The sequence below is a fragment of the Haemaphysalis longicornis genome, unplaced genomic scaffold (assembly GCF_048455015.1).
Source record: "Haemaphysalis longicornis isolate Haplotype H1 unplaced genomic scaffold, Haemaphysalis longicornis Haplotype H1 scaffold_7, whole genome shotgun sequence".
Classification (NCBI taxonomy): domain Eukaryota; kingdom Metazoa; phylum Arthropoda; class Arachnida; order Ixodida; family Ixodidae; genus Haemaphysalis; species Haemaphysalis longicornis.
This window is the reverse complement of record NW_027526422.1, coordinates 60,507,217-60,534,030: the sequence shown is the minus strand read 5'-3', so window position 1 is coordinate 60,534,030 and position 26,814 is coordinate 60,507,217. Positions and strand designations below refer to the sequence as shown.

The window sequence follows — 26,814 nt, the reverse complement described above, 5'->3', positions numbered from 1 at the left end:
GTATGCAAATGAATTTTAATGAGCGTCTGACGCGCCAATTGTACCGCACTCTACACAAAGTGGAATTCTGATTGATTGATTATGGGGTTTAACGTGCCGACGCTTCACTGCGGACTCGCCAGTTTGTTGTCACAGCTGACGTCGGCAAATGGACCGGTAGAGAGAGAGAGAGAGAGAGAGAGAGGATACAGAGGGGAGAGTGGTTGAACGCCCTGTGCTCCTTTAAAAACACGTAATCGAACAGAGAAATTCAGATTACGGCCTGATTGATTTGATTGTGGGTTCTAACGCGCTGACGTTACACAGGCTATGAGGCGCGCCGTAGTGGAGGGCTCCGGATTAATTTTGACCACCTGGGGATCTTTTAAACTGCACCGAAATTTCGTACACACGGGCGTTTTTGCTTTTCGCCTCCATCAGAAAAAGCGGCCGCCGCGGCCGGGAATCGAACCCGCGACCTCGTGCTCAGCAGGACAACGCCTTAGTCAATGAGCCACCGCGAGGGTCGAAGTGGAATGCTTCTAATAAGGATTGAATGACTCAGTCAAGTTGCGTCACTGACAAGTGTTCGGGAAGCAAATGAATTTTAAACCTTGCCAAACTCATACACCGGTCAGTTTGCACAAATGGACAAGGCGAAGCGGGATCTTGTGACACCACGGCAACCAGGTGTAAGTATTCGGCGTTTCCGTCAGTGCTCCTGTGTTGCAACTCGAATTCTTTCACATAACATCCGGAAAGGGCTGGGGGTGGGGGGACTTGTATGTGGCAGCACATTGGTTCCTGCACAACTGTATAGATAGTGGCGATTTCGGCCTGCAAATGTGTGTCACTTATTACCAGACACCTGATGTATATATGAGCATCCCCTCTTCAATTTTAAAAGCGGAAAAAAGGGCGTGCGTATTTTTTTTTTTATTTTTTTACTGGGTGGTGCCTTCCTTTCTTCAACTTCGAAGTGAAGGAAGAACTGTTCCACGACCCAACAGGCTCTCAGTCCTCCCCGAGAAATAAAAGGGAAAAGAAAGAGAAAAGAGACAAAATCACACGCCAGGGACCTAAAGCGACGCGACAGGTACGACGTATAATGCGAGGAGCCCCCCCCCCCCCACCCCCCCCCCCCCCCGTATATAACGAACGCCCACGGGCTGAAAAGCGAGACGCTTATACGCGATTTAATTCGCCCACCCACGGCAACGCTCGGCTGGCGCTCTTGACACACCACCGACTCTACCTATACACCGTGGCGCCATTTACGGGAACAGAAATGGAAGCTCGTCACCAAGTGGTGCCGACACGCGCCCCGATACAGCGCAATGTGTCGTAAGCTTTATACACAGGCACGTCAGAAAACGCGCGTGAGTAAACACATCCTGATATACAGCTCGTCAATGCCGAGACCTCGCTGATTCCCCGTGTTTATTAGCGTATTCGTGTTGCTATAAATAATTGGGGTGTGGGCATTTGTATACGTGCATGCAGCATCAGCCCTCCGGCATCGTAAATTCGACGACTATAAGGTGTTATAGAAGACGAGAAGGCCCCCAACCCCCTGCCGGCGCCAGGGACGGTGCTTGAACGACGTCTTTGTTAATGGCACTGGCATAACAAATAGTCATATTCTACTGTTTATGGGCAAACAATGTATAAAGTATTTGTCCGGTGACTCTTTCGCGCGTACCGTCTTATCAGTCGCTTTACATTACGGGCCGGCAGAGATCGACATCTTGGGAGAGCAACCAAGCATTGCCGCCAGACAAAAAGAGAAAATACATCGACGGGACCGGGCTACATATATATAGTCCTCGTAGAAGCAGCTACAGAACTTGATCACTATATAAGAAGATTGAGTGCCGCATAAGACTTGATATCGGAGTTCGTAGTTATGATTTTTTTTTTTTCACGTTCTTTTGGTAATCTGTAGCGGGCCACTTTCTGCACTGTCGAGTTGGCACCCGTTCCGTTCCGCTACAGCCATCAAATGTCCAGGTGCCAACAAGCGACGGTTTGTTTGGTGTTTTTGGAAGCGCGTAAAAATAACGGAATTGTTGGCTATTAAGACTTGTTGGCTCCCGCCACTAATTGGCCTCGTTATAAAGGCCGGGTTAAATTAATACGCCGATTTACTCGCCCGCTCAAGGTGAAACAGGAAAGGTACCTCTGCTAAAACGGTTGGCTCAGAAGAACAGTACGGATTCGCTTTATCAGTCGTGTGCGCGGGGCTTATTTACAGGCGACACAAAGTCAAGAAAAAGTTCGCGACAAAAACTAGGCCAAGTGCGTTTGTCCCTTGCCCCGCTAAGTGCCTCTCGACTTTCCCTTCACGGCGAAATCACATATGAGGGGCGTTGCCGCCTTATTCGGCACATAAGGCTGAATAGCTAAGGCGGCTATGAGGGCTACACCCTACAACATAGCATAAGTCAAAATGCACGACATTGAAACGATCAAATATGAGGATTCTTGGTAAGCGTAAAGAGAACGCGAGGACAAAAAACTTTTTTAAAGGGTATACAGAAAAACAGTCAACACAAAAGTTCGTCCCAATTAACTACAAATGTTTAAATACACTCCATATGCGTGAGAGTTGACAACTACCACATAAAAACACGCAAATTCTCGCACATTTCTTTACATTTTTACCTATCTCATCGGGGAATCGGTATAATTAATCGACTACTTAAATATTTTTCTTTCGTTGATGGTGTATACTAGCATATACGCTACCCGAAAAAAAAAAAAGCGAAGTGCACGCCCGGCGGGGACTTAGAACCATTCGTAAAAAAGAAAAAAAGGAAGTGGGCACTCAGAGAAAGGTGTGTGAAAGGCATCACCTGCTTCCAGTAATCCATGTTGTCACCGCCGACGTTGTGTCAGGCCTTCGCAAAATCCGGGACCGTCCGCAAGAACGCGTCGACGATGGGCGACACTCAAGCCGCACACCACAACGAAAACAACAGTAGCGTCCACCAGGGTGCAAGCTTGAACTCACTTCTTGAACAAGAGCACCGTTGAAAGCATTGTCGCGCGATATCCTCTATTTTGCCGGCGGAGCCCCATCACGCCGCCTCGTTGCCTTCGCCCTCCAGCATCGAAGCAGGCACTCTCTCGCGAAGACGCTCAACACCCTCGACGAACTACGCTTGAAAAAGCGACGGCGTGGGAAACAAAAGCACGAGCGCGTTTCTTAGCGGTGCTTCTTGTGTGCGGAGCAAGCCGGTTGTCGTCGTTGTGTCGCGGGTGAACCGGGGGAGGCGTTTGTTGTCCCTTGCCGCACGCTGTCCCAAAACGTGCCGCACGCGGACGAATTCGCAACTGGTTTGGAGGAACAGCGCGGCTGCAGAAGCAGACGACGGACGGGGAGTAGCAGACGATCGAAAACAGCAAAAAGAAGCGCGCTGGATGGAGAGGGTGAGATTGCACACGCGAGAAGATAAATACGAGAGAAGGAAGGCCCGTGGCGCCATCTGTCCAGCTGCTCCGCGGTGTCGTCTGGCGGCGGCGGCCGCGGAGAGGTTGAAAGGAAGCGGCGGAGCCGGCTGATTGTTCCGCTGGTTTCTGGCACGGAGTCTTTTCTTCTCACTTTCCCCCGCGTTTCTTGGGCTGTCGTTTTTTTTGGTTATTCGTTTTTGGTTTTTGCTCCACACGGGCGCGGTCTTTTTGAGAGGCAGGTTTGGCCGCCCGTGCGGCCCTCCTCTTGCCGCCAGACAAACATGCTTCCCTTGTTCCCTTCCCGATTATTTTTTCCCATGGATACGCACAGCAGGACACATATGCACACCTCCCCTCCTCCACTCGAGTACCCTCGTCGAAGCGGCTGGTGCCCGAGGGGACAGTCTGTTGCCCTGGAGTTCTGGAAGGAGGAGCATTTCCTTTTTATTTTTACCGCTTTTTCTTGAACGAAAATAGAGCACCTTCGTGCAATATGACGCCTTGACAAGCTCTTTTTGAGCGAGCCCGCGTCATAATCTCCCCCCACCCCTCCCCACACACAGATACCATCCTTTTTCTTGCTCGGTTCTTCAGCCGAATTTTTGATAACTTGCTTTTTTTGCAAGTCGGATTTTACGAGCCCATCAAAAAAAAAAAAAAAAAAAGAAGACGAAGAAGTAGACCGCGTCAGCTAGAACTGGGGACTGTTGTACGCTGCGTGACGGCATCTTACCTTGCCCCAGGAAATCGCAACAAGCGTTACGTGTGCGGATTAATCGAAGCCGCAGTCACGAGGGCGCTTGTAGCCGCAGGGTAGTCCAAGCCATTCTGCTGCTTACAGAGTAAACGGCTGGCTGTAAACCAGGACGCGTTGGCAGTATTTCTAGGAGCGAAGCCCGTAGGGGCTCGGCTGTCGGCGCCTCCTTTCGTCGTCGTGGTTTCATCTAGTGACGGTACTAAAACACCGGGACCCTTGTTTTCCAACGCCTCACCCTAGAACATTTCATCTCTGTGGCTAAAAACGCGCACTAAAAGAACACACCTGGACACTTGTACGCCTCGCGCTAGAATGCTTCGTGCATCAAAGACATGAGACTTTTACAGCAAAGCTGTAAACCTTCACCGCCCAGCGGTTTCATCTCCGTGGGCAAAAACGCCAAGGCGCCAAGAATACACTTATACACGGCGTTCTTCGCCCCTCCCCAGGTTTCACGTTAGTGGAGGTAGCCCGTTTTTTTATAAATATGTACTTGTTTGGAACGAGTTCCGGGGTTAATGGGTCAGTGCTTTACTACACTCCCATCTCATTTTCTGTGAAAGCCTAGGGGACTTAGAATACCTGCTGGGCGACCTGTATTTACCATTCCACGGTTTCCGCGGCAGTCAGCACCAAATCCCGCTGAATGGAGACCTTGGCTATCATTCTCGCGCTGTAGTACAGGATTGCTAATTTTTCTTTTTAATTACAGTTGAATCCGGAAACAAAAAACGGCGTATCACTTTACGTTAGGCTGGCGTGAAAAATAAATAAATAAAATAAAAATGAACTTCAGGTATATAACTATTCAGGCCCTCGTTAATAACGAAGTCGTCGTTAGGTGGTGGTCAGACTTGAAATTTGACCGCCGGGTACGTCTCCTGCGGAGGCACTGCTACTTTGGGTGTTGTTACGCTACCAATCGTCTGTAGTGCGGCTAATTTCAGCGCACGAAGATAGTCGACTGTGAAACAAGAGCCACACTGTCGTTATCCTCACGTCGTGTCTGCAGAAAACGGTGGGTGAGGGGCGAAGGATACTACAATGATGAAGAATCCAATCACTGCTTAGGTTACTCGCTGGAGAAAAAAAAATGCGTGAGCATAGCTCCGATTGCTACGCAATATGGGGCTGGATTTAGTTGGCCGATAAATCGACGCTTTTTAAAGCGAAGCTTTTTGGGGCTAGTGCGCCCCGTACATTTCAATTAGGCGAGAGCAACAACGCCTTGCGGCAAAGCCAACTTTACCGCGAATGCTCAGCAGGAAACAGCTACTGTAACTCGTTTTATCAAAACTTTTCCAAGAATCAGTTGTGTGGGAATTGGCCACTAAGACGTCATCTGTCATTACTGAGCGTTTCATTTATTTTTTACAGTTAGATAGTCCACAGTGAAGTTGTGACCGTTACGCAATTCCCGTCCGCTGTCATTACACGGGCTTCTACGGGAGGGACACTATACAGCCCGGTGTTTGTTTATTGCTAGGATAAAACTCTTGTCCTTCCGATTTTCATTAAGTAAACACGAAGCCATACTCACTACCGCTACCAAACAATGAGAAAATGAATTCGTGTACATTATCGAAGCGTGTGTGTAATGTGTACCTTTGCACCTTCACCGATCATCCACCTTTTCAGAGCGGAATGGCTCCTTTTTTTTTTTTTTAATTGAATCTACCTGGCGATGCAAGCAAAGCGTCTTTGCAAGGCTAACCTCGCCTGTTTCATTAACTCTCACGTCAAATCCTCCGGAACTAAAGACTCTTGCCAACAAAGCCGAGACGTCGCCGCGTAAAAGACGACTATGAAGACATAACGACAAGGGAACGGAAGTCGTCCCCCGTGGCGTCCCACACAGCAGCGACATGCTCGAATGGACCCGCTGCGACGGAAGAACACCGCGAAAGGCCGCCGTGAATGCGTGTGCTTGTCTCTTGTGCGCGGAGCGGAGGCCGAGTGGGAGGGGCTCTGCATATTAGCCGCCATCAAACCTTAACCGCGAGGTGTTCCGGGCGTGAACCTCCGTTCCTTTGTGTCCGTGATGTCACGGGAACCGACGTGCACGTGCGATGTCACCGAAGGAAGGCCTTTGTTCCTTATCGAACATAACTTTGGGCCTTATATAGGCGCCGGCACGTTGAATGAGGATACGTCGGGGTCTATGGGCGACAGATCACTTGCAGTGCTCGATCCTACGGTGCATGGATCAGATCGTTATACATGCCTCTTCATTTAAACGATGTGATTGTTGTTAGTCTCCTTCGCTTACCATATTTAACAGCAGAGCTGTTTCGGCCGAGTTTCGTGCGTCCGTCGCACCAAGAAACCTCGAAGCCTCAAGAAAAAAAAAATGTGGTTAGGGAGGTCCTGGGAATCGAACCCGGGACCTTTAGGCCCTGAAACTGGCAACCTGACCACTGGGCTACCCCAAAGGCCCGAGGGGTGCGGGGTTAGCAACGGCGGGGTACAATAACATACGCACCAATTGGAATGAAAAGCAAAGCTTTACGTTGTGGGAATCGAACCTGGGTCCCTCGCGTTATGAAGCCGGCGTCTATCCGAGTGACCTATCATCGCATTCCGGGAACGCAGCATTTCCTTCGGGTTCATAGCGCGGGCATTGGCTTTGGACTTTGCCGCGGGTTCTGGCGCTTGCTAACGCTGTCCACCCTGGGAGAGATGTGAAAGCCTGCGGACGAAGCGATCCGGGCCTGCCAGTCATGGGAAACTTTCATCGCGAGTTCCGAAGTCCTTGTGAGGTGCAACAGCCGGGTCTCCGACGAAGGGGGATGGGGCGCCAGCTCTGCTATTTCTCTAGCCTTGCACCACTCGTGCGAGCTGCACCATTTTTTTTTTTGTGACTCTGGTCGCTTTTTAATCGTCCTTTTTGTTTGTATACGCCTAGCTTTAAAAATTCAACGAGATGATTGTTACACGAAGCGAACCAGTTTTTCGCGCACTTTCTCTCTCTTTCATTTCAATCTACCATCATTGTTCACCCCTTACCGCTCATGTAATTGTTTATCCTGTTTGTCTGTGCCTTATTTTTCGCCCGCCTCAAGATGGCACGGTAGCGTACATTATTCCGCCGCGACCACTGTGCCCCTGACCTCATTCAAGGTTCTGTACCAACTTTTATCTCCGAGACTCATGCATTCGCGACGCGAATCTTCAAGGCACATATGTTCTCATGAAAAACTGAAATTAGTTTCCCAAAGGCGAATGCGAGTAGTAGCGCCCGAGCGCGGGCAACGCCATCTGGCAACAGGTTACGCATGCTAGCAGACGACGCGCTCCGAACGCTTCCGCCTGCAACGCCACACGCCGATTGTCCCGAGCGTTTCCTAGCGACACATTTTCTTGCTCGCGCGGCATTCTTTCCCTCTATGATCTCGACTGAGAGGCTGAACGACGTCGCGTATCGCCGCTCTTTCTTGGCTTTTGAAGCCGATGATTTGTACACCAACGTCGCGAATATCCCAGGTGACTGGAAAGAACAAAGTGGGCGCTAAAGAGACAAAAACGAAGTAGACACAAAGAACATATACAGGCGCCAACTTCCCACTGTTTATTCAAGAAAAACACGCTTACTTATACACAGCCCAAAAGTACGGATAAAATTCAAGATTTCTGCCAGGGATTAACACTCGCTGACGGCTCACAGATAAACTGGTAACAGCAATTGACATGTCGGCACACACGCGCACTACTGATACTACCGACACGTAACTATCTTTAGCGCCGATTTTATTCCTTCCAGTAAGCAGGAGCCAACAAGCTCAACAAGTTTTGTTTCGAAGACTTATCGACCATTCTCCCTAGTTTTGTTGCTTGAAACCATTAACGATAGAGGAATGGCGCCAATTTAGATCATGGGGCGGAATGCTCAGATTTGTCCATTTCGGGCAAGCCCTAATTGGCTAAAAGCAGACGACCCGGATGTGACGCAGCGCAACGCAAGCGAGAAAGGGGGGGGGGGGGGGGGGGGGGAGGAGGGGCAGAGGCCGCACATGTGCAACTACGTCACGATTGAAATGGAAGTTTTTGACACTACTCAGAATTCTGCCTTTCGTCAAATTGTTAATGCCGTCTTTCCGGTGGATGCGAATAGCGAAAGCGCCCGTGTGTGTGTTCGAGATTTCGGTGCATGTTAAAGATCCCCACGAGGTCGAAATTAATCCGGCGACACCACTATATACGGCACACCACCCCTAGCTCAGGTTTAGCTTCGGCACGTAAAACCACAAACTATGAATTTTAAATCGTTATTTGGCGGGAACACGTGATTTCGGTCCATCGTGCAAGCGCACAGTCCCCAGGGTGCACACGGATATGCTACGCCGCATTCAAACTTTGCGGACTTACAAGTGGAAAGGGACCGACACGCACACAAAAATAGCATCCGATACACAAAGATCGTCTGTATCGCCAAAAGCAGAAGTCAAAAAGTTTTCCCCTCGATTTCGCCCTTCTTGCAAGTGGCGCCAACCTGTATACGGACGTGATTACGCCAGGAAACGCAAATTGCTACACCGCTCCTCCTCCTACCCGCTATCCCAAACGTGGCCAGGTCTCTAATAAAGTTTATTAATCCACAAAGCCTGGGATACCTTGGAATTCCACCCTTTGTGGACCATACCCTGGCCATCCTTTCTCAATGCCACACCCTCCCTCATGCCCGCATAGTGTGGACACCCAGCCACACTTCCCTCCCTGGGAATGAGGTGGCACACGCCACCGCCCGAGCTCTCCTTCACCGGGCATTCACAGAAGAGGGCAACAATGCAGCCAGTATTACAAACTGCCTTACGCCCCTCTCCCAAACCTACACTGGCATCCTCTACCTCTACAGAGCAACCCGACGCACCTATCCCCCTCCCCACCCTTCCCTTTCTACCGCTCACGCCCGCATTTGGCGCCGACTTCAAACCAACTCTTATATTACAATCACCTCCATCTCCACCACATATCCCCGACTAACTACCCACTCAACTGCCCCCAATGCGATGAGCCTAACACCACAGCTCATCTCGTCTGGACGTGCCCCACCAACCCTCCACCACCCAGATCCTCTACCCTTGAGCAGTGGGAGTGCGCGTTGCAGAGCTGCCAGGTCGAAGACCAAAAAGTGAAGGCGGAAAAAACAAGAATAACTCGCCTTTCACTAAGGGCATCCTTTAGGTTAGGTTAGGTTACGTTACGTTGGTTAGGTTAGGTCTGGTTAGGTTAGGTTGGGTTAGGTTAATGCCGTGGCAATATTTTACTGGAGTGCCCTACATACAGACAAGCAAGAAACGACCTCGCACAGAATATCGAGTACCTCAACCACAGTTCCCTAACTTTAAAAGCACTTTTGGGACCGTGGCCATCTCTCTCGTCTCAGCGTAAAGTGCTTACCGCATTATTTGAATACCTCAATGACATCGGTGTCGCTGAGATGATATAGGACCAGAACATCCTGGCACTGTGCAACCGTCTATAGACTTCTCACTTTTCGCGTGTCGCACTGACGGTCCCCAACACACACGCTACCTCCTTTTTTTCACTTCTTTTATTTCCTTCTTTCTTCTCTCGTTTCCTTACTTCCTATTGCAACTTTATTCCCTCCTCCCCACCCCGCAGAGTAGCATGTAGGCGTTAACATGCCGGCAGACCTCTCTGCTTCCCCCTAATAAAGAGCTCTCTCTCTCTCTCTCTCTCTCTCTCTCTCTCTCTCTCTCTCTCTCTCTCTCTCTCTCTCTCTCTCTGTCCGAGGATATCTCGATATCCTCGGATTGTTATGCGATATCCTGCCACCGCTTTGGGCCTTCAAGACGCCGAGGGAGGCACAGCCTCGTTAATTAGTGAGAACGTATTCTACGGTTGGCGCCGCGCAGCTCATAACCCTCCGCCCTTCCTTTATTACCATTATTCTTCTACCCGACCAGCGCGATCGCGTTGTGTGGAGCTCCTCTGGGACGAATACTCGAAGGCCAATTAGCCGGATACGGCGATATGGGGACGATCGGAACGAAAAAAACGAGCCGGCTGTTTACGCCCGTGCAAACATCGACGCCGCCGGGGCGATGGGACGCGACGACAGATTGCGTCGGGGGCGCGAGACGCTGGAGGCCGACTCTCACGCTTGCGTGGCCCCTAAAAAAGTACGCGGGGAAGGGCCACTTCCGACGATGCAACCGAATCCGAACGACGACGGAGTGGGCGCGCCGAACGTACATAGTGCCATGGTATAAGCGGAAGGACATGCAAGCCGTCCAAGGAGAAAGACTGGCTGACGATGCATTAGGGTTCGCGAACACGCCGAGGACGTTGATATGCATACATGTATACGACGGGCAGGCGCTGATAGCGAAGGGCAGTACCGTCTATGCAGGAAGCCTTCACGTGTTGTTTCCATATACAACAACGCCCTAAAATAAAGCTTCTGGGAGGCCCAACTGACCACCTTGAACCTCGACAGCCAGCTCCAGCTGGTGAAGACTGTGGCGGTGCCGTTTATGCTGGAGGCCTCCTGGTCTGAGGAGGCCTCATGAACTGACTTTTCGGGGACAATGGGAAGGACCACGTGGTTGCTGCGCGGTCTGCGTTCGGCAACCACACCAGCTCCAGTTGACGTGCGACGCTGACCGTGCAACTGGCCAGAAATTAGTTTTTTTGTTGTATTGTTCTGTTTTTTCTTTTTCACTTTTATGGCCGCGCGGAGGTGTGTTTGTGATGACTACGAGGAACGGAGCGGTTTATGCAAGTGTGGGTTCTTTCATGGGCAATGTGTTGGCATTTTAGTTTTGCTATTTTCTCTCTTATTTTTTCAAAGTTTATTCTCTGTATTTTAACAAATATTCTTGGGCGTCTGAGTTCCTGTTCATTTATTTACAGTTAGAGTATACATGTGATAGCTTGCTGGTGCGGGCTTTTCCTCAACTTTTGTTTAGGTATTTTTTAATTCATTCGAGAACCATAATAAAACAGGAAAACAGGAGGCCTCCCACCCATAGCTTGTATTCACTGGCGATGCACGCATGCAGGCAACCGTGCTGTCTGTCGGACGTTCCAAACTCTCCCCACCGAACGCGAAGTAATGCCTCGAGTCCAACGTGAGTGCGATTACTAACGTCTCTGTTGACACCACCGTTGACAATCGGGTTGAAACGGAGCAGCTAGACGACGCACGCCGGTGTTTTTCTTCTTCGGCGTGCGGGCGCAATGGCACAAGCCGCGCCATGTCCGTGGCCGTTTCCAGTGTTGCCAAGCGAAGGAACTGACAGCTAGACTTTTCAATGAATACCACCTATAGGGATTCCTTTAATCGTCTGCTCAGTAAAAGGTTTATGTCTCTTCCAATTCTTGTTTTTAAGCTTACTATGGGGTTAGGCTTCCCTTGTAGACCCATGATGGCTGTCAAGTTCTCGTGATTCGAAAACGAAAAGCATCAATAACAAGCGATTGATCAACGAAGCGGGTTCGATTCCCGGCCGCTTTTCTGATGGAGGCGAAAAACGAAAACGCCCGTGCGTTGGAGATTTCGGTGCCAGTTAAAAATCCCCGGATGGTCGAAATTAATCCGGAGCCCTCCACTACGGCGCGCCTCATCGCCTGCGTTGCGTCCGCGGGTTAAATTTCATAACTAGAATTATAATATGCGATTAATGTTACCAAAACTGCGGGTGAGAAAAACAGCTTCTGGGGAGGCAATCCGCAAGACTTCTTATGGTATGGGCAAAATATCCGCCCATTCCTTGAATGCAAGTTTCCTTTATCTCGGAAGAGCACTGCTTCGCTATATTAGAGCCCTCAGGCGAGCGAAATCAAACGGAGATCAGTTATCTCGCAAGGGAGGCCAAACGTATACTTTTGTTGCCAGCGGTCAGGAGAAAAAATATGATTCGCCCTAGAAGTAACACATTTATAGCGACGATCGGGTTATTTATGCAAGTAACAAATGGTGATTCTGGTGCGAGTGCATTGATGCAAGCGATGCAAACATTGTATTGTCGAGCCTCGTTATAACGAAGAACTATCGGGGCAGTAAATTAGTTAGTTATATCCGATATTCGTTATAACTATAGAGGTAAAAATCGGCTCTAATAAATCGGCAATCTGGCTCGCGCAACGATCCTAGATAAAAAAAACCAATTGTTCTAGGCTTCGAACCCACTATAAACGAGGTAGTCCTTATCTGTCTTCTTGTGGCATTTCGAAATAAACAGACCAGGACGTGAGAACGTGAAATTACAACAGGACAAAAATCGTTCGGCAAAACAGGCCGGCGTTCTTATTTACTTGAAGGAGGATGCGGCCTTCGTCTGGTGACTTATCACAGTCTGAGCGGAATGAAGTTTTTCTCAGTGTCCACGCAATAACGGGCCTTAAGTTACTAAAAAACGGTTGTTTTGTCTCGCTTTCTTCAAAATTTGCTTTTAGTATGCTAGCTTTCGAGTTTTGAGCCTCGCGGCAACCAAATATTTCTTCGTTATAGCCGAAATCGCGCGGCTCTCGAGGATTCGGTTTCGCTATAAAAAGAATAGGTGTCATTTCAATGAAGCGTGACCAAACAAACTTCGTAATTAGTTCGCTATATCCGAAAATTCGCTATATCAGTGTTCGCTATAACGAGGTGCGACTGTATACGTTCATGCTGCGTCGGTATGCCCACAGGTATGCACGATTCACTTCAGCGCACTGTTGGGTGCACCACCAGTTTTCACGCAGAGCCCACTATGCAAGGGATCGTCGCAAACAAGCGGAGGCGAAGACCTGTATTTGACACGGCCGAATATACACACACCGTGGTCCGTTTATTTCGGTTTCGCTATCCGGGGACGAAAGTTGGTCGAAAAAAAAAATGCAATTTTGCCTTTTGTTTGCGGCTTTGTTTGTGCACCGCAATCGGATCGCAGATGGTTCAACCTCGGATGTCCTTTGTCTCTCCGTCCTCGTCGCCAGCAATGTGTAACTGTATATTCTGTTTGCGCACAGCGACGAGATTTCGTTGCGCTGCGACGTCCTGCAAGCGCAACTGGAGAGCTAAGTTGAACCACCTCGATTGGCGCAGGCTTGCGCTTCCCGCCCCCGTAAAACTATATGCTGTTGGCGCCGACACCACATACGCGGAATAGAAAAAAAGTTCGTTCCCGTCCCAGCCAGACCACGCTATACAAGGTGCGCCGAAGCAGGCAGCAAATTGACGTCAGAACAACGCCATGTTACCTAACATGGGATGGTCTGCAAGAAATAATGAAGGGTGCAAGGGAATATTACATGTGTAAACTTCATTAAAGTGACGTTTCCTTTCAATGTTGCACATCTTGCATTCAATAAGCACATGAAGGACAGATAGCTGCCCTCCACATCGATGGCACCGTGGCTTGTTTGTGTCAGTCAACAGGTATGAATGTGTGATGTGTGTGTGGCCGATTCTAAGTCTGCATAAGGCCACTTCTATTGATCTATAGCATGTTTCTCAGAGGGAGGTTTTTCAATTTTAGGTTTAATGACATGTAATTTGTTGCTTATTTCTTTATCCCACTGTTGTTGCCAGTGCTCTCGCAGCTTCCTCCTCACATAAGGTTTGAGGTCTTGATATGGAACCAGCTTAATATCTATGCTTTCACGAAGGGCAGCAGCTGCAGCAATTTGGTCAGCGGCTTCATTTCCAGCAATGCCACAGTGGCCCGGAACCCAGCACACTGTGACAGCAAGCTTGAGACTATAAGCCGAGTACAGAGCTCTTAGAACAGCATTAAAAGTTGGGTTTTTACTAGCCTTCAGAGATGAAAGCTTTGTAACAACACTCAGTGAGTCTGTGTATATAACTGAGCTTTTAATTTTGTTTTGGAGAATGTGGTTCAAAGCTAGCAGGATACCATATGCCTCTGCAGTAAATATACTAGTGTTCCTGTTCATTGTTTTGGACAAAGTGAATATGGGGCCAATTGCAGCACAAGACACCGCTGCAGAAGTCTTCGAGGCATCTGTGTAGAATTCAGCTGCCTTGTATTTGTCCCTGAGTGACAGAAAGTGCTGAGTAATAACAAAGTTTGGCACATTTTTCTTTTGCAGTTCTCTGAAAGACATGTCACACTGAATTGGGCAACTGTCCCACGGAGCAACCAATTCATGAATGGAGGTGCAGTAAACTTCAGCAAGAGGAACTTGTAGGTCCTTTGAGAGGCGTGACACTGTCAAAGGGAAGGGTGGTGCTATGGATGGTCGATTTTCAAAAAGTTTATTATTAGTGTTATTCTTCATAATTGCGTTCAAAGGGTGTTCCTTCATAGAAGTAATCTTTTCAGCATACATCAGAGCTGTGTAAGTGCGCTGGTACTCCAAGCACCACTGATTAGATTCAACATGAAGGGATGGAATGGGGCTTGTTCGATATGCACCTGTTGCCAAGCGAAGCCCTAAGTTGTATACTAGGTCCAACATTTTCAGTGCTGTTGTGGTTGCAGACTGGTATAAAATGCATCCATAGTCAATTCTTGACCTTACTAGGCTATTTAGAAGGGAAAGCAGACACTTTGTGTCGGTTCCCCATGACTGATGCGATAGTACCTTTAAAATGTTCATCGTTTTCAGGCATTTCGCTTTTAGTAATTTAATATGCGGTATAAATGTGAGTTTGTGGTCAAGTAAAATACCCAGAAACTTGTGTTCATTTTTTACTGGTATGGGCTGACCTTGTAATGTAATACAAGGAGGGGGATGGACACCACGCCGCCTGGAAAATACCACAACAGCACTTTTATCAGCATTAAACATAAACCCGTTCTTGTGAGCCCATGTAACCAGTCTGTTGACACTTAATTGGATTTGGCGTTCACATATCGATAAATTACAGGACTTAAAACTAACTTGAATGTCATCAACCTAAGTGGAGTATGAGACAGTTCATGGGAGAACATTTTTTAGTGAACTCATTTTAACAAGAAAAAGTGCGCAGCTCTCCCCCCTGGGGTACACCATTTTCTTGAACAAAGGTTCTAGACAGCACGTTACCCACACGAACACGAAATGTGCGATCAGAAAGATAGTCCTTAATAACGTTGAGCATATTACCAGTAAGGCCAAATGACTGCAAATCTAGCAATATACTGTATCGCCATGTTCTATCATACGCCTTCTCCATGTCAAAGAACACAGAGAAGCAGTGTTGCTTATGGATGAAGGCGTCTTTCACATATGATTCTCAAATGCAACCAGGCTATCTGTAGTTGACCTTCCAGACCTGAAGCCTGTCTGATTTTTGTCTAACAGACCATTAAACTCGAGAAAGTACAATAGTCGCCGATTTATCATTTTTTCGAGCAGCTTACATAAACAACTCGTCAAGGCGATGGGTCTGTAACTCGCAGTAAGACAGGATTCTTTTCCTTCTTTTAGAAGCGGTACAACGATAGCCTCTTTCCATGTTCTTGGAAAACGACCTGTTTGCCATATTTTGTTAAAGAGAGAGAGTATTGAATGCAGGGTTTCACTGTGTAGGTGTCTGATCATGTCATAGCTGATTCGGTCAGCTCCAGGGGCTGACTTACCACATGTCGAGAGTGCACTCATCAATTCAAGCATGGTAAATGGAGCATTATATCCCTCATTCGAGCGTTGGTTCGCACGAAGGGGCTGACGCTCTGCTGCCTTCTTATGCTGTAAAAATGTTTGTGTATAATGTGAAGAACTAAATACATGTTCAAAGTGTTTCCCAAGAGCATCTGCTTGATCTTTTACAGAGTTACCCACACTACTTACTAGGGGAATAGGATGACTCTTGTATCATTTTAGCTTCTTTATTCTAGTCCAGACTTTCCTAGAATCTGTATAAGAATTTATAGATGATATAAACCAGGTCCAACTTTCGTTTTTTGCCATACGTCGCGTACGCTTCCCTTTAGCTTTTGCCTGCTTAAACTTCAGAAGGTTGTCGGCCGTGGGATAGCGGCGTAAAAGTGCCCACGCCTTGTTCTGTTCAGACCGTGCACGCGCGCAGTCCTCATTCCACCATGGTCTGGGTTTTGGGAGAGTTTTAAAAGTAGTCTCTGGAATGCTTTTCTGAGCAGAGTCAAGAATGTGGGCTGTAATCAGTGAACTTTCTGCTTCAACATCTAAATGGCATATTGTTGTAGGGGGTAGCCTGGAAAGTTCTTTGTATGTTTTCCAGTCAGCTGCTTGTAATTTAAATGTTCGAAGTGGTTCTGTGCCTTGAGAGGCATTGTTTACAGCCGTTAGTTTTACAGGAAAATGATCACTGCCATACGGGTTGTTAAATACACTCCATTCAAGCATAGGCAGTAAGATTGCAGAGCCAATTGCAAGGTCTATTGCTGAGTATGTGTGGTGTGTGGAGTTGTAATATGTGGGGCGTTTCTTATTAAGGATGCAACATCCGGATGTCGTGACAAACCTTTCAATGAGCCGCCCTCGAGCATCGGCTCGCACAGATCCCCAGATGGGGCTGTGAGCATTAAAATCTCCAGTTATGAGGTAAGGTTCAGATAGTTCATTGATTAGGTTTTCAAATTCGACGTTGGAAAGGCGATAGTCGGGTCAAATGTAGAGAGAGCAAACTGTCACTAGTTTGCAAAAACTATGGCTCTGACAGCTACAGCTTCGAGTGACGTCTGTAGCTGGAGGTACTGACAAGCCACAGATTTTTGGAGTACTACTGCCACACCACCAGACGGCTGGATGCAATTTTGTCTGTCCTTACGGTAAACAATGTACTGTGATAGGAAGTTTGTCTGTGATGGGCGCAGGTGTGTTTCTTGGAGACATAGTATTTGTGGTTTGTGATTGGTGAGGATGTCATAAATATCGTCTAGATTTCTTAACAACCCCCTACAATTCCAGTACATAACACTTTCAGCAGCCATGAAAATCAGCAAAAGAGAAAAAAGGATCATGTTCTGGATCATATTTTTCCCCCTCTTTTTAGCAGGCCGTGTTTCGGGGCCCTTCTAAGCAGGTTCACTTAGGTTGTGGGGTCATTTCCAGGGGCAACGACTTTACTGGCCTTTGGTTTGGTCGGTTTGCCACGACCTGTGGCACCGCGGCGCTCCTGTGATGCCTCAGGAGCAGACGTACTTGGAGAGACATCCATGGCCTCAACCGCGGTTTCTGAAGTTGAATGATTGTCAGAACCAGACTTTGTGCTAGAGGCCGTAGCCGCAGCACTGGGCACAGCTGGAACAGCAGTAGCCACAGGAGCAGTCTTCTGCTGTTGCACAGGTGCCTGAGACGAGGCCAGGTCAACATCGCTGACCTGGACAGGAGTCGTGCTGGCGGCCTTTCGCCCAGCACTAGGTCGGAGTGCAGCAGCAGAAGCCACGGTAGCGACTTTCTGCTGCTGAGTGGGGGGCTGCGACGGGACCAGGTCAGCCTCGCTGTACTGGGTGCCCGCATCTACCAGACGCCGCCCCACCCCCCGGCGAGCCGCGTCTGCGTAACTTTTGCCAGATAGCAAGGCATGCTTCAGGCGTGCTTGTGGGAACGTTAGGTTCTCAGCGACTTTCAGTTGGATTATTTCTTTTTCTTTTTTGAATGATGGACATGCACGTGAGAAGGCAGAGTGTGGTCCATTGCAGTTTGGGCATTTCACTTGTTGCTTGTTGCAATCGTCACTGGTGTGGTCAGTGCTTGCGCAGTGAGCACAGATGGATCGGCCACGGCACGACAGAGTTCCATGGCCATACTTCTGGCACTTGAAACACCTTCGCGGATTAGGTATGTATGGACGCACTGGACAGGAAATAAATGCAGCATGGACCGATTCGGGAAGTTTTGGACGGTTGAAAGTCAAAACAATGTGCTTAGTTCTGATTTCCTCACCTGCGCGACGTATAGTTATCCTCCGCACAGCTGTTACGCCTTGGTCTTTGAGCCCTTCGAGGAGATCGTCTTCATTCTCATGAAGTAGTTCTCGTTCAGAGATGACGCCTTGGGTTGTGTTTAGGCTACGATGTGGCGTGACCGTCACTTTTAGTTGAGCCAGGGTGTCCTGTTTCAGGAGGTTTTCACTTTGGTTTTTTCTTTGTACTTCTACCAGCAGGTCACCTGAGGCAAGTTTTTTTGCATGGTAGTCTTTCCCAACGATGTTCTCGAGGCATTTTGCAATGAGGAAGACCGATTTTTTTGCTAGGGGCGCATTCTCTTCCTCGGAGTGTACCACAAGGTATTTGTTAAAGGTTTCGACAGGGGGAGCTGCTCTGATGCTATGTACTTCGGTGCGGCCCCTTTTCAGGGACCGATCAGTTTTTCTTGGGGTGGAAAAAGAAGCCATAAATACATGCTGTACATTCGGTAGCAAGGCCGGCCGCCCACCACCGAGCCCAACAAGGGAACGTGACTCAACACGCTAGCCGTACCTTGCCACTATAATCCTATGCTCGGGATCGAGAGTGACGTCTTTGCACAGGATTAACCCTCGCCGCCTGGAGAAGCTTAGAAATAAGGAAGAAATGAGATGACAGGACAGTGTTGGGAAAGGAAATAGGAAAGAGAAAGAGCTGAGAGGAGGACAGGAAAAGGCGACTGGCTGATTCCCCCAGGGCGGGTCAGACCGGGGGTACCGTCTGCGAGAAGCGGGGGCCGAAGTGGCGTGTTGCCGCTGCTGGGGGGGCCGTAAAGGTCCAAAACAACCCCAACTTTGGCTCAGCCACCAGGTTCCCCTTTTCCCCGGACACGGCAAAGCCACGCACAGCCGGGACGTGGGTGGGTCCAACCCACATGTGCTCGGGTCCGTGGTGTTGCAAGACACCAAGTGCCTACGGCAGTAGAAACCCCTGCGGAGCTCGGGGCCGTGGTGGCGCTACTCACCAAAACACCTTGAGTACACAAGGTGCCCCCTGCGGGGGCTTGTTTGGCTTTGAGATTAGAGTGATGTCCGAATATTTTCATTGTTCAGGTAAGGTGCCTTCAACCCAGTGGCGGTTGCACAGGTCCAGGAGCGCCTGCAGGGTGTCTTCGTCCAGGTTTCGGAGAATGCGATATGTTATCTGATCTTTGCCTGGTGCAGTATTGCGTTTCAAGCGGGCAAGTACAGCGTGGAGCTCGGCGAGGATGAAAGGTGCGTCCAACTCATCATTTGCATGGCCGGTGTAATGTGTTTCCGGGTAGGTCAGATAAGATGCTGGGTCTCCAAAAAGGTGGAGTTGGATAGACCTCAGGAGGTTTTGAGAAGACAGCGAGCTGTTCCGAATCAACTGGTGTATTCTATGGTTTGTTTGTCGCCTGGTAGTGGTGTCGTTGAGGAGGGACCGAAGCAGATGCCAGGTTTTCTTCGTGTGCAGAGTGCCTTGGAGCTTATCGCAAAAAGAGTGCCAATTCTGTCGTTCGTTCCTTGAAAAAACTCATAGCACAGACCCTTTTAGGACCTTTTTTTTTGGGGGGGGGGGAAGGGGGGGGGGAGTGAGATATTATACATATATAACGTTTTGATTCATGAACGCGAGGTACGCGCAAGCCTCCTGCCCGGCGCGTGCTGCGGTGTGCGCGTTGTCGGCCGCTGGCTGTACACACAGTCCACGGCGTGGCCTTGAAGCGTCCGTCGGGTCAAGTAGGTTGTAAAAACTTAGAAAACCTCCTTGGTCGAGATGTTCACGTAGTTCTTGGAGAAGCGGGAGAAAGCGCGTTGATGTGCGTTGGCTTAGTTTTATTTATGAGGCATGTCCGTATTCACCATCAGTTTTGCCAATTTCACAGACGGAGCACTGACGCTTGCGCGTGCGTGCCCACCCCCCACTCCCGTCCCGCTCCAAATGCCACCCGTAAATTGATTTTGTAACTGCCTTTAACCACTAACACTGAGTCGTTATCTGATTAAGAATCACAAATGAAAACCGGTTAGAATTGCCATTATTACTATTTATTCATGTAAAGCAGCACCGGATACGCTCCGCATAAAGCTTGGGTAAAGGGTAAAGTTGCTGGTTGCTCATTTTTTGTAAACTGCTTGATTTGATCTCTAACCCCTTAAAATGTTTGCTTTGGGGCCCTATTCTCGACTGCACAAATTGCCGGCATTTCGCCCATGTTTCTTTGCGTAAGCACGACGTAAGCAATCAGTGACGTGCCACCTATAGCTATGACGACATGCAGTGTAATTTTACGAGTCACTCATAAAGATCGCTACCAAGGTATCAAATATTGTGCAAGAAAGATATAAAAACAGTTGGCATGTACTATAAAAATTAACACGGTAGCTGAGGCTGACAAGAAAAACACATTTCTGGAGGTCAAATTTGGCGCCAACACCACAAGGCGATCGAGTAACGTTGATCCAAAAGCGAGCGAAAGGCGGATGTCGAGCTAAAGAACATCACACAATTTTTTACCGTATCTATCTATTTCTTTCAATCGCTTTTATTAACATAGCTGGGCTCTCTGCTTCAATGCAAGCTTTGTTGCGTTATCACCTTCACTGCCGCCACCGCCGCCACGCCATCGTCTGCTGCTATGTTACAAGTTTATGGCGTGATCACAGAAAAAGACGGCCGCGACCATCGCTTCTATGACACATAAGAGCAGCGAAGCGCTACGCCTGATAACCGCGGAGCGCACCGATGTCGCTGATTCACTCATTCGTCAAGCTCGACTGCAATCAGCGCTGTAATGAACTAAATAGTCACTTTTCATTGTTATTTTTCTCTCGAGTTCGATCATGTGACCCAACAGCTTACTAGGACAAGTATGGACAAATGCCATGCATTGGGTTCTCTTTGTCATGGAGAGGCTTGTACTGCCCTCTTATGTTGCGGTTACGCCAAACAAATATTTTTTATTTTATTGCCAAATATAAAAGCAAAATACTGCATGTTATTTGTATGTTCCATGATCGGTGACTTGGAAGCAGTTGAAACTATAATTTGTTTCGGTAGGAAACATGCCTTAAACAGCGCGCATGCGAAACTGCGCTTGCTGCAAATTGTCGCACATTTCGCGGCGCCGTAAGCCGAGGCAATTTTTTGCCCTATTTTGCTTGTATTTTGCGACAAAAACAGCCGCCATTTTCAAGCTGTTACGTAGCATTACGTCACTTTTACGCAGGGTGAAGTTGCCAATGCATGACGTAATCGTTCCCGCCAACTGTTTAAATTACGTCACGCCTTCTCAGCCAATCACAGAGGGGTGTGTATTACAAGCAGTATTGTTGTTGAATAGCAAAGACAGGCTTACATTGTCATGTCCGCTGCATTTAGTCTGGTTTTTCATTGCCGGCCAAGAATTATGCGCCTTTAGTAACGAGAAATAAGGCAAACTTTAGAACTGGTGTCCGTAGACGACATGAAACGTCAAAATGACGACAGCACACACAACCGCTTTGTCAACCGGAAGCACGTGACCAAAATTGAAAGCCAATCGGAAAAGACTTCCGGAAAATTGCCTGAATTGCCGGCAATTTGTGCAGTCGAGAATAGGGCCCTTGGACTGCTTATTGTCGTGCCTACCTGCTATGGTCTCAATGGAGACTGTCAAAACTCGATCTAACGAGACCCGATCTTACGAATTTCCCGATCTAACAAACAAAATCGGATTCCACCGCAGGATTCCACGGCTCAATACCTTTATGAACTCAGACTAATGAAATCGACTCAGCGCCATTTCCTATTTAACGAAGTATTTCGAGAAACAGACATTTACTCATTTAAAACGGAGGAATTTCGAACGTGTTTCGTGAGAACGCCACGATGATCATTGCGCCACGTCAAAAAAAGAGAAAGAAACAAGGCACCTTTCGTTTGTTTTTTTTTTTTTTTACGGAGTTTCGTTTTTACGTTTTTCTCGTAGAGCTCCGTAATAACGCATTTCGTTTCCACGGAGCTCTGCGAGATAAACTCAGCAGTCCCGGTCTTCAGTCGCTGATACTAGATGGCGCCATTGGTGGCGGCGCTTGCTTCATGTCTCTTGCGACAGGCGGCATTATTTTTACCGCGGACTTTTAGCGCATTGTTAACTTACCGGCAGCGGGCATCGCGGCCGCCGCAATTACGTTGTCATCGTAGCTGCTGGGAAACGCCTCCCTTTAGAAATCGAATTTACGGAATCAACTGCTTGTAAAATGACTGTCCCGACTTTACGAAGTTCTCGATTTAACGAAATAATTCGCGGTTCCGGGTGACTTCATTAGATGGGGTTTTAACTGCAAGCATCTCATCATCAAAAATCAACAACTGAAACTATGAAGCTAAACCTCGTACTCACCGTCGTTCGCCCACGCAAGGTTGCCCAACGCAACAGCCGGGTGGGGGCATACAACCTCTGCATCCACCGACAACCGGGGACGCGCCTGCCGCATTACGCATTAGCGACGGGTGCTTCGTCCTCCCATCCAGCAGTAAGCACATACACGCATCATGCATACATGCAGTGCGTGAAGGCACGCAACGCCATTCAGCGGCGAGTGACGCATGCGCACGCCGCCCGCGGATTCGATACCGGCGTCACGTGTTCCTTCGGGCGAACAAGGGGCATTCCCGAACGGTGCATCAGCGTGCACTGGAGCGCTTGCACGCAGCCATGCACCGGCAGTTTGAACAGGAGCACGGCAATGCGGAACCCGAGAGCAGCGACCGTGCAAAGATGACGTGCGCTGTCCATGTGCGCGCGCAAATATTACGGGGTGCACACGAGTTCTGGCAAACGTGCCGCTATGCAGATAAGGAGAAAGGGCTATAATACGGTACTAACGGCGTGCAATATCCGCCTGCTGAATTTTTAGTTCTCAAGAAAGCGCTGTTTCTGGGTAAACGAAGGTCTACAAACGATTTGGATACTGGTACTCCGATGGCGCTCACGCACGCGAGTTTCGGGCGCGTGACCCCGCACGTGATTCCCTAACTTGAACTTCAGGGAGACAAACAAAGAAAACGTGGTGTAGTGATGGTACGCAGTAGAGTTCCTGCACATAGCTCCATACGGGAGCTATACGTATGCAGGCATAGCTACGGGAGCTACAGGCGACAACAACGTGGACAAAAGATAGGCTGACGAGGTATACAACGAGACGACCAAGGCATGGGTACTCTCAGCCTCCTCAGCCCGTCGCTTCTGCACAAGATGTACCCCAAGACCCACCCGGAGAGCAGATGCAGGGTGTGCTGCAGGGAGACGGCCACCTTGTCCCACATGATAGAACTGCATGCGAATACCCGACCACGGCCAACTCAGGAACCGTGCCGCCGCGACTCGAAGCGGTAATGAGGAGCTATGACCAAGACGAGAAACTCTGGGCCGTCCAGCAGGCCCTGGAAGCGACGGCGACGGAGAAGAGGGGACCGAGCCACGAAACCGCCACGAGGACGACCTACAGGCCCGGTCAACGTGCGCGCGCGCGTTCTCCGGGCCTCAATAAAGTTTTTCCAAACCAATAGGTGACCGGTAAAAAGCGCAAAGGCTCATGGGTACATCGTCTGCTTCCGCCACTTCTGGTTCGAGATTTCTCCTGGCCTTCTGTACGCCGGCGGCTTTCACGCGCGTGTATGCGTATTTATTTGTTACAGAGTGCTTACCTGTCAGAGAAGCGCCTAGTAGGATTAATCGTTGTTATTAATCGTTGTTGTTATTCAGTGGAAACAGATAAACAACACGCACACACGCGCGTGAAAGCCGAAGGCGCGGAAGGGCGGGAGAGACCTCGAACCGGAAGAGCAGACGACGTACCCAAGAGCCCTTGCGCTTTTTACCGGTCACCTATCCAGTCAGCCTCTAGAGGGCAAGGGCTCTCCCACATTGCGTGCATATTCGGCGATTTTACCTCTCTACATATAGCTGCCGTGCTCCGCAGCTAACGTGGCTGGCATGGGTAGAATTCTAGCCCCTTTACCTCAGCGGTGTTTATCAGTCTCCCGCGGAAGTGACGTCATGGACTGCAAATGACGATGGCGTCAGCGAGAAGCGAGCGCCCGAATGAAGCCGGAATAGGAAATCACAGTGCTTCGAATCGGCACACAGTTGGGACAGGTCAAGCGTGGAAGCAGAAACGTATTTTACGAGACTTCAAAGCAGCGCGAACGACGGGACCTGAAGTGTCAACACACGGCGCTGTGTGTGAAATCCCGTCGTTATAGCGCTGTTTGGCCTTCTTGTAAAATGGATCAACTATCCTGAATCAGCGCCTTATAACTCTGAAACACATTTTGACACGATAAATACTGTGCTCATCAGATAACTAAACTACGGCGAGTACTCTCGGCATTAATCCGAAAATAAGCTCCAAAAACCATGAATTGTAATCATTTGGTGCATCAATGAATCATTTCAATGAATCAAATCAATGCATCACTTGGTGCATATGGCGCGCATCTCAGGAATAGACCAGGAGATCACGAGTACGGATTGCTGGATACGGATTCCTGCTATTCAGGAGATTACTGTGGTGACGGGCAAACGGGCGGAGACAGAATTTGGGAACTCGCTTACGTTAAAAATGAAACGATTTTTTTAAGCCCTTGGTCACAGTTTGGTTCGTTTCGGCGAGCACGCAATTTGCTTTCCTGACCGATACGGCTCGCTTCCACGGGAATCGCGCTGAGGACGGCGTCCGAGCTAATGACCCGCAGGCCGCCAAGCACGCTGCCTTGCGACCGTGTACGGCGCCTTCCTTTCTTGCGCGGGGCACCTTTCGCGCCCTGTACATATAACGAGTCGCTCAGGCCGACAGCTAACGAGCTGGCGCGCCCCGCTGGGCCATGATGGCACGCCTCGCCCCTGCCAGTCGCACAAGCCGGCGCCTCACAGACGCACAGACACGCGCGAACAGCCATTGTCCCACGGCGGGGACCCGGAGGTCACCGATGTCATCCCCGCGTCCCGCAAATTGTACACACACACACGGCCGCTTGCATCTGGCCGCTGTGTGAAGCAACGCGTACGGAAGCCTATTTCGTGCTCTGAAAGGCCACTTATAAGTGGCCCTTCTGTTCTATAGGAGGAAGATGGTGGGACACGCGAGCACCACACCCTGCATGGTACAGGCGTCGCGTACTCGCAGCAAAGTGGCAGAAATACGGCACGTATGCGATTATATGTTCACTGGCCGCCGCAAGCGCTACCATGGCGATGTCACCGCCGGCAAGGTAGTCGCGCAAATGCTCTCCGAATTAAAAGCCGTATAAAAGGGCTGCGCTGCTTTGCTGCCTCAAGTTCGTAGAAGGTCGCCCACAGGTGGTGAGGCCGAGCTTCTACGGGACGACGGCGAACTGAGGTAGGGGAGGAGGGCAATACTCATCCCATTCAGTGCCTTCTCCCTCATTGAAATTGCTACGTGCATGTTTACGGGCAGACATACGATAATGAAACTCTCAGCGCTGTCGTATGCCGCAAAATGTGGCGCGAATACCGGATTCAAAACATACCCCACAAGACCTACGGCTATCTTCCATTAATACATTTTCTTTTCTTGCGTGTGTCCCATGGAAGAGGGCTAATTAGCCGCCGGCGAGACTCAAGGCCCGGTCGCACAGGTCGACCCGCCAGCGACCGCCGCATCCGTTTGCGATGCCGTGTTTGTGCGTACGCCGCCGGCAGACCGGTTGGCGCCAAGCGGAAGACCGCAAGCCACCGCGAGCGGTCGGCGTCGTCTTCGTGTCGCCGGTGCTACGCGCGTCTTCCTGCACTTGCGTTCGGTACACGGGTGGTCAGCAATTACGCAAGTCGCGCGACCGGTGCGACGGAAGAGTGTGCCGGAGTCGCAAGTAACTGGCGCGGATTCCTTTGTGCAGGATGCTTGGTTGTGGAGAGTACTATCAGTACGGGAAAAGGAGCGAGATAGACGAATGACATACCTGCGGCAAGAAACCATTTCGTTTAACAGCGAAGCTGTTCTTGGTCGCGGCTTTTACGGGACGAAATGTGGTAGCGCGGTTACAGCGATGTGGAAAGGGCATAAACTAGCGAGGAGGAGAGCAAGCGCCAAACACACATGCAGTAATTAAAAGAATTCTTCAACGAGACGCATATATATGTACATCTTTTCCGTTATACTAAATCTGGTGGCAGTGTTTATACTTGTCGACATTATTGAGCGAAAAGAAAACATTAAGCATATTTGAGGCAGGACATCAATACATAAGTGATATTTGCATTGTTCTTTTAATTTAAAATGTAGGGTCAATTGATAGATTTTTGCGACAGCAAATAAAAAAAAAAATACGCCGTGAAAAAACAATACGCGCTCCCGGTGCCCCCTTGTGGTAGTGTCCCAAGTTCAAAAGTATCAAAATGTCCCTGTAGATGGCGCGAGCAGTAGAACACGGTAAAAATGCATTGGCGCGAACTGGAATCGATTTGCTGGCTTTGAGAAGTTCTATGAAGCGTACGTAAGCCTTGCGATTGGGGAACGCCTGGCAGCTAGGCTTTTAACATCAGCGTTCTTGACGTTGAGTCAGTTAAGCTGGGCGACTTTTTTCGGCAAGCTTACTTTCAACAAGGAGAGAGAGAAGGGGGGAGGGGGAGGGGGCTTTTGAATTTGAAGTCAGCCCACGACGGCAGAGCTTGCTACGCCATATGGGTGTGCCTACCGTTATTTGGGGTGAATGTGGGTAATTGTGGGTACAGCAGGGAGAAGGAAAACAATTAGCATTGAAATTGACATACGAAGAAATGCTGCAAAGAAGGTTCGGGCCGAAACAAATTTG

General features: G+C 49.2%; 1 protein-coding gene across 4 annotated transcripts in view; it reads right to left on the bottom strand.

Annotated features, from left to right (window-relative positions):
- Positions 1 to 26,814, bottom strand: part of Myo61f (unconventional myosin 61F) — a 150,982-nt gene that overhangs the window by 95,442 nt on the left and 28,726 nt on the right. For 2 of the 4 annotated variants that reach the window (XM_077677511.1, XM_077677512.1), the window contains exon 1: positions 2,835 to 3,383. The exons of the other annotated variants lie outside the window; for them this stretch is intronic. In XM_077677511.1, the coding sequence (XP_077533637.1) occupies positions 2,835 to 2,852 (18 nt within the window). In that variant the 5' untranslated portion in view covers positions 2,853 to 3,383. Of the gene's footprint in view, positions 1 to 2,834; positions 3,384 to 26,814 lie in introns of those variants that run through there. 4 annotated transcript variants of the gene reach the window in all.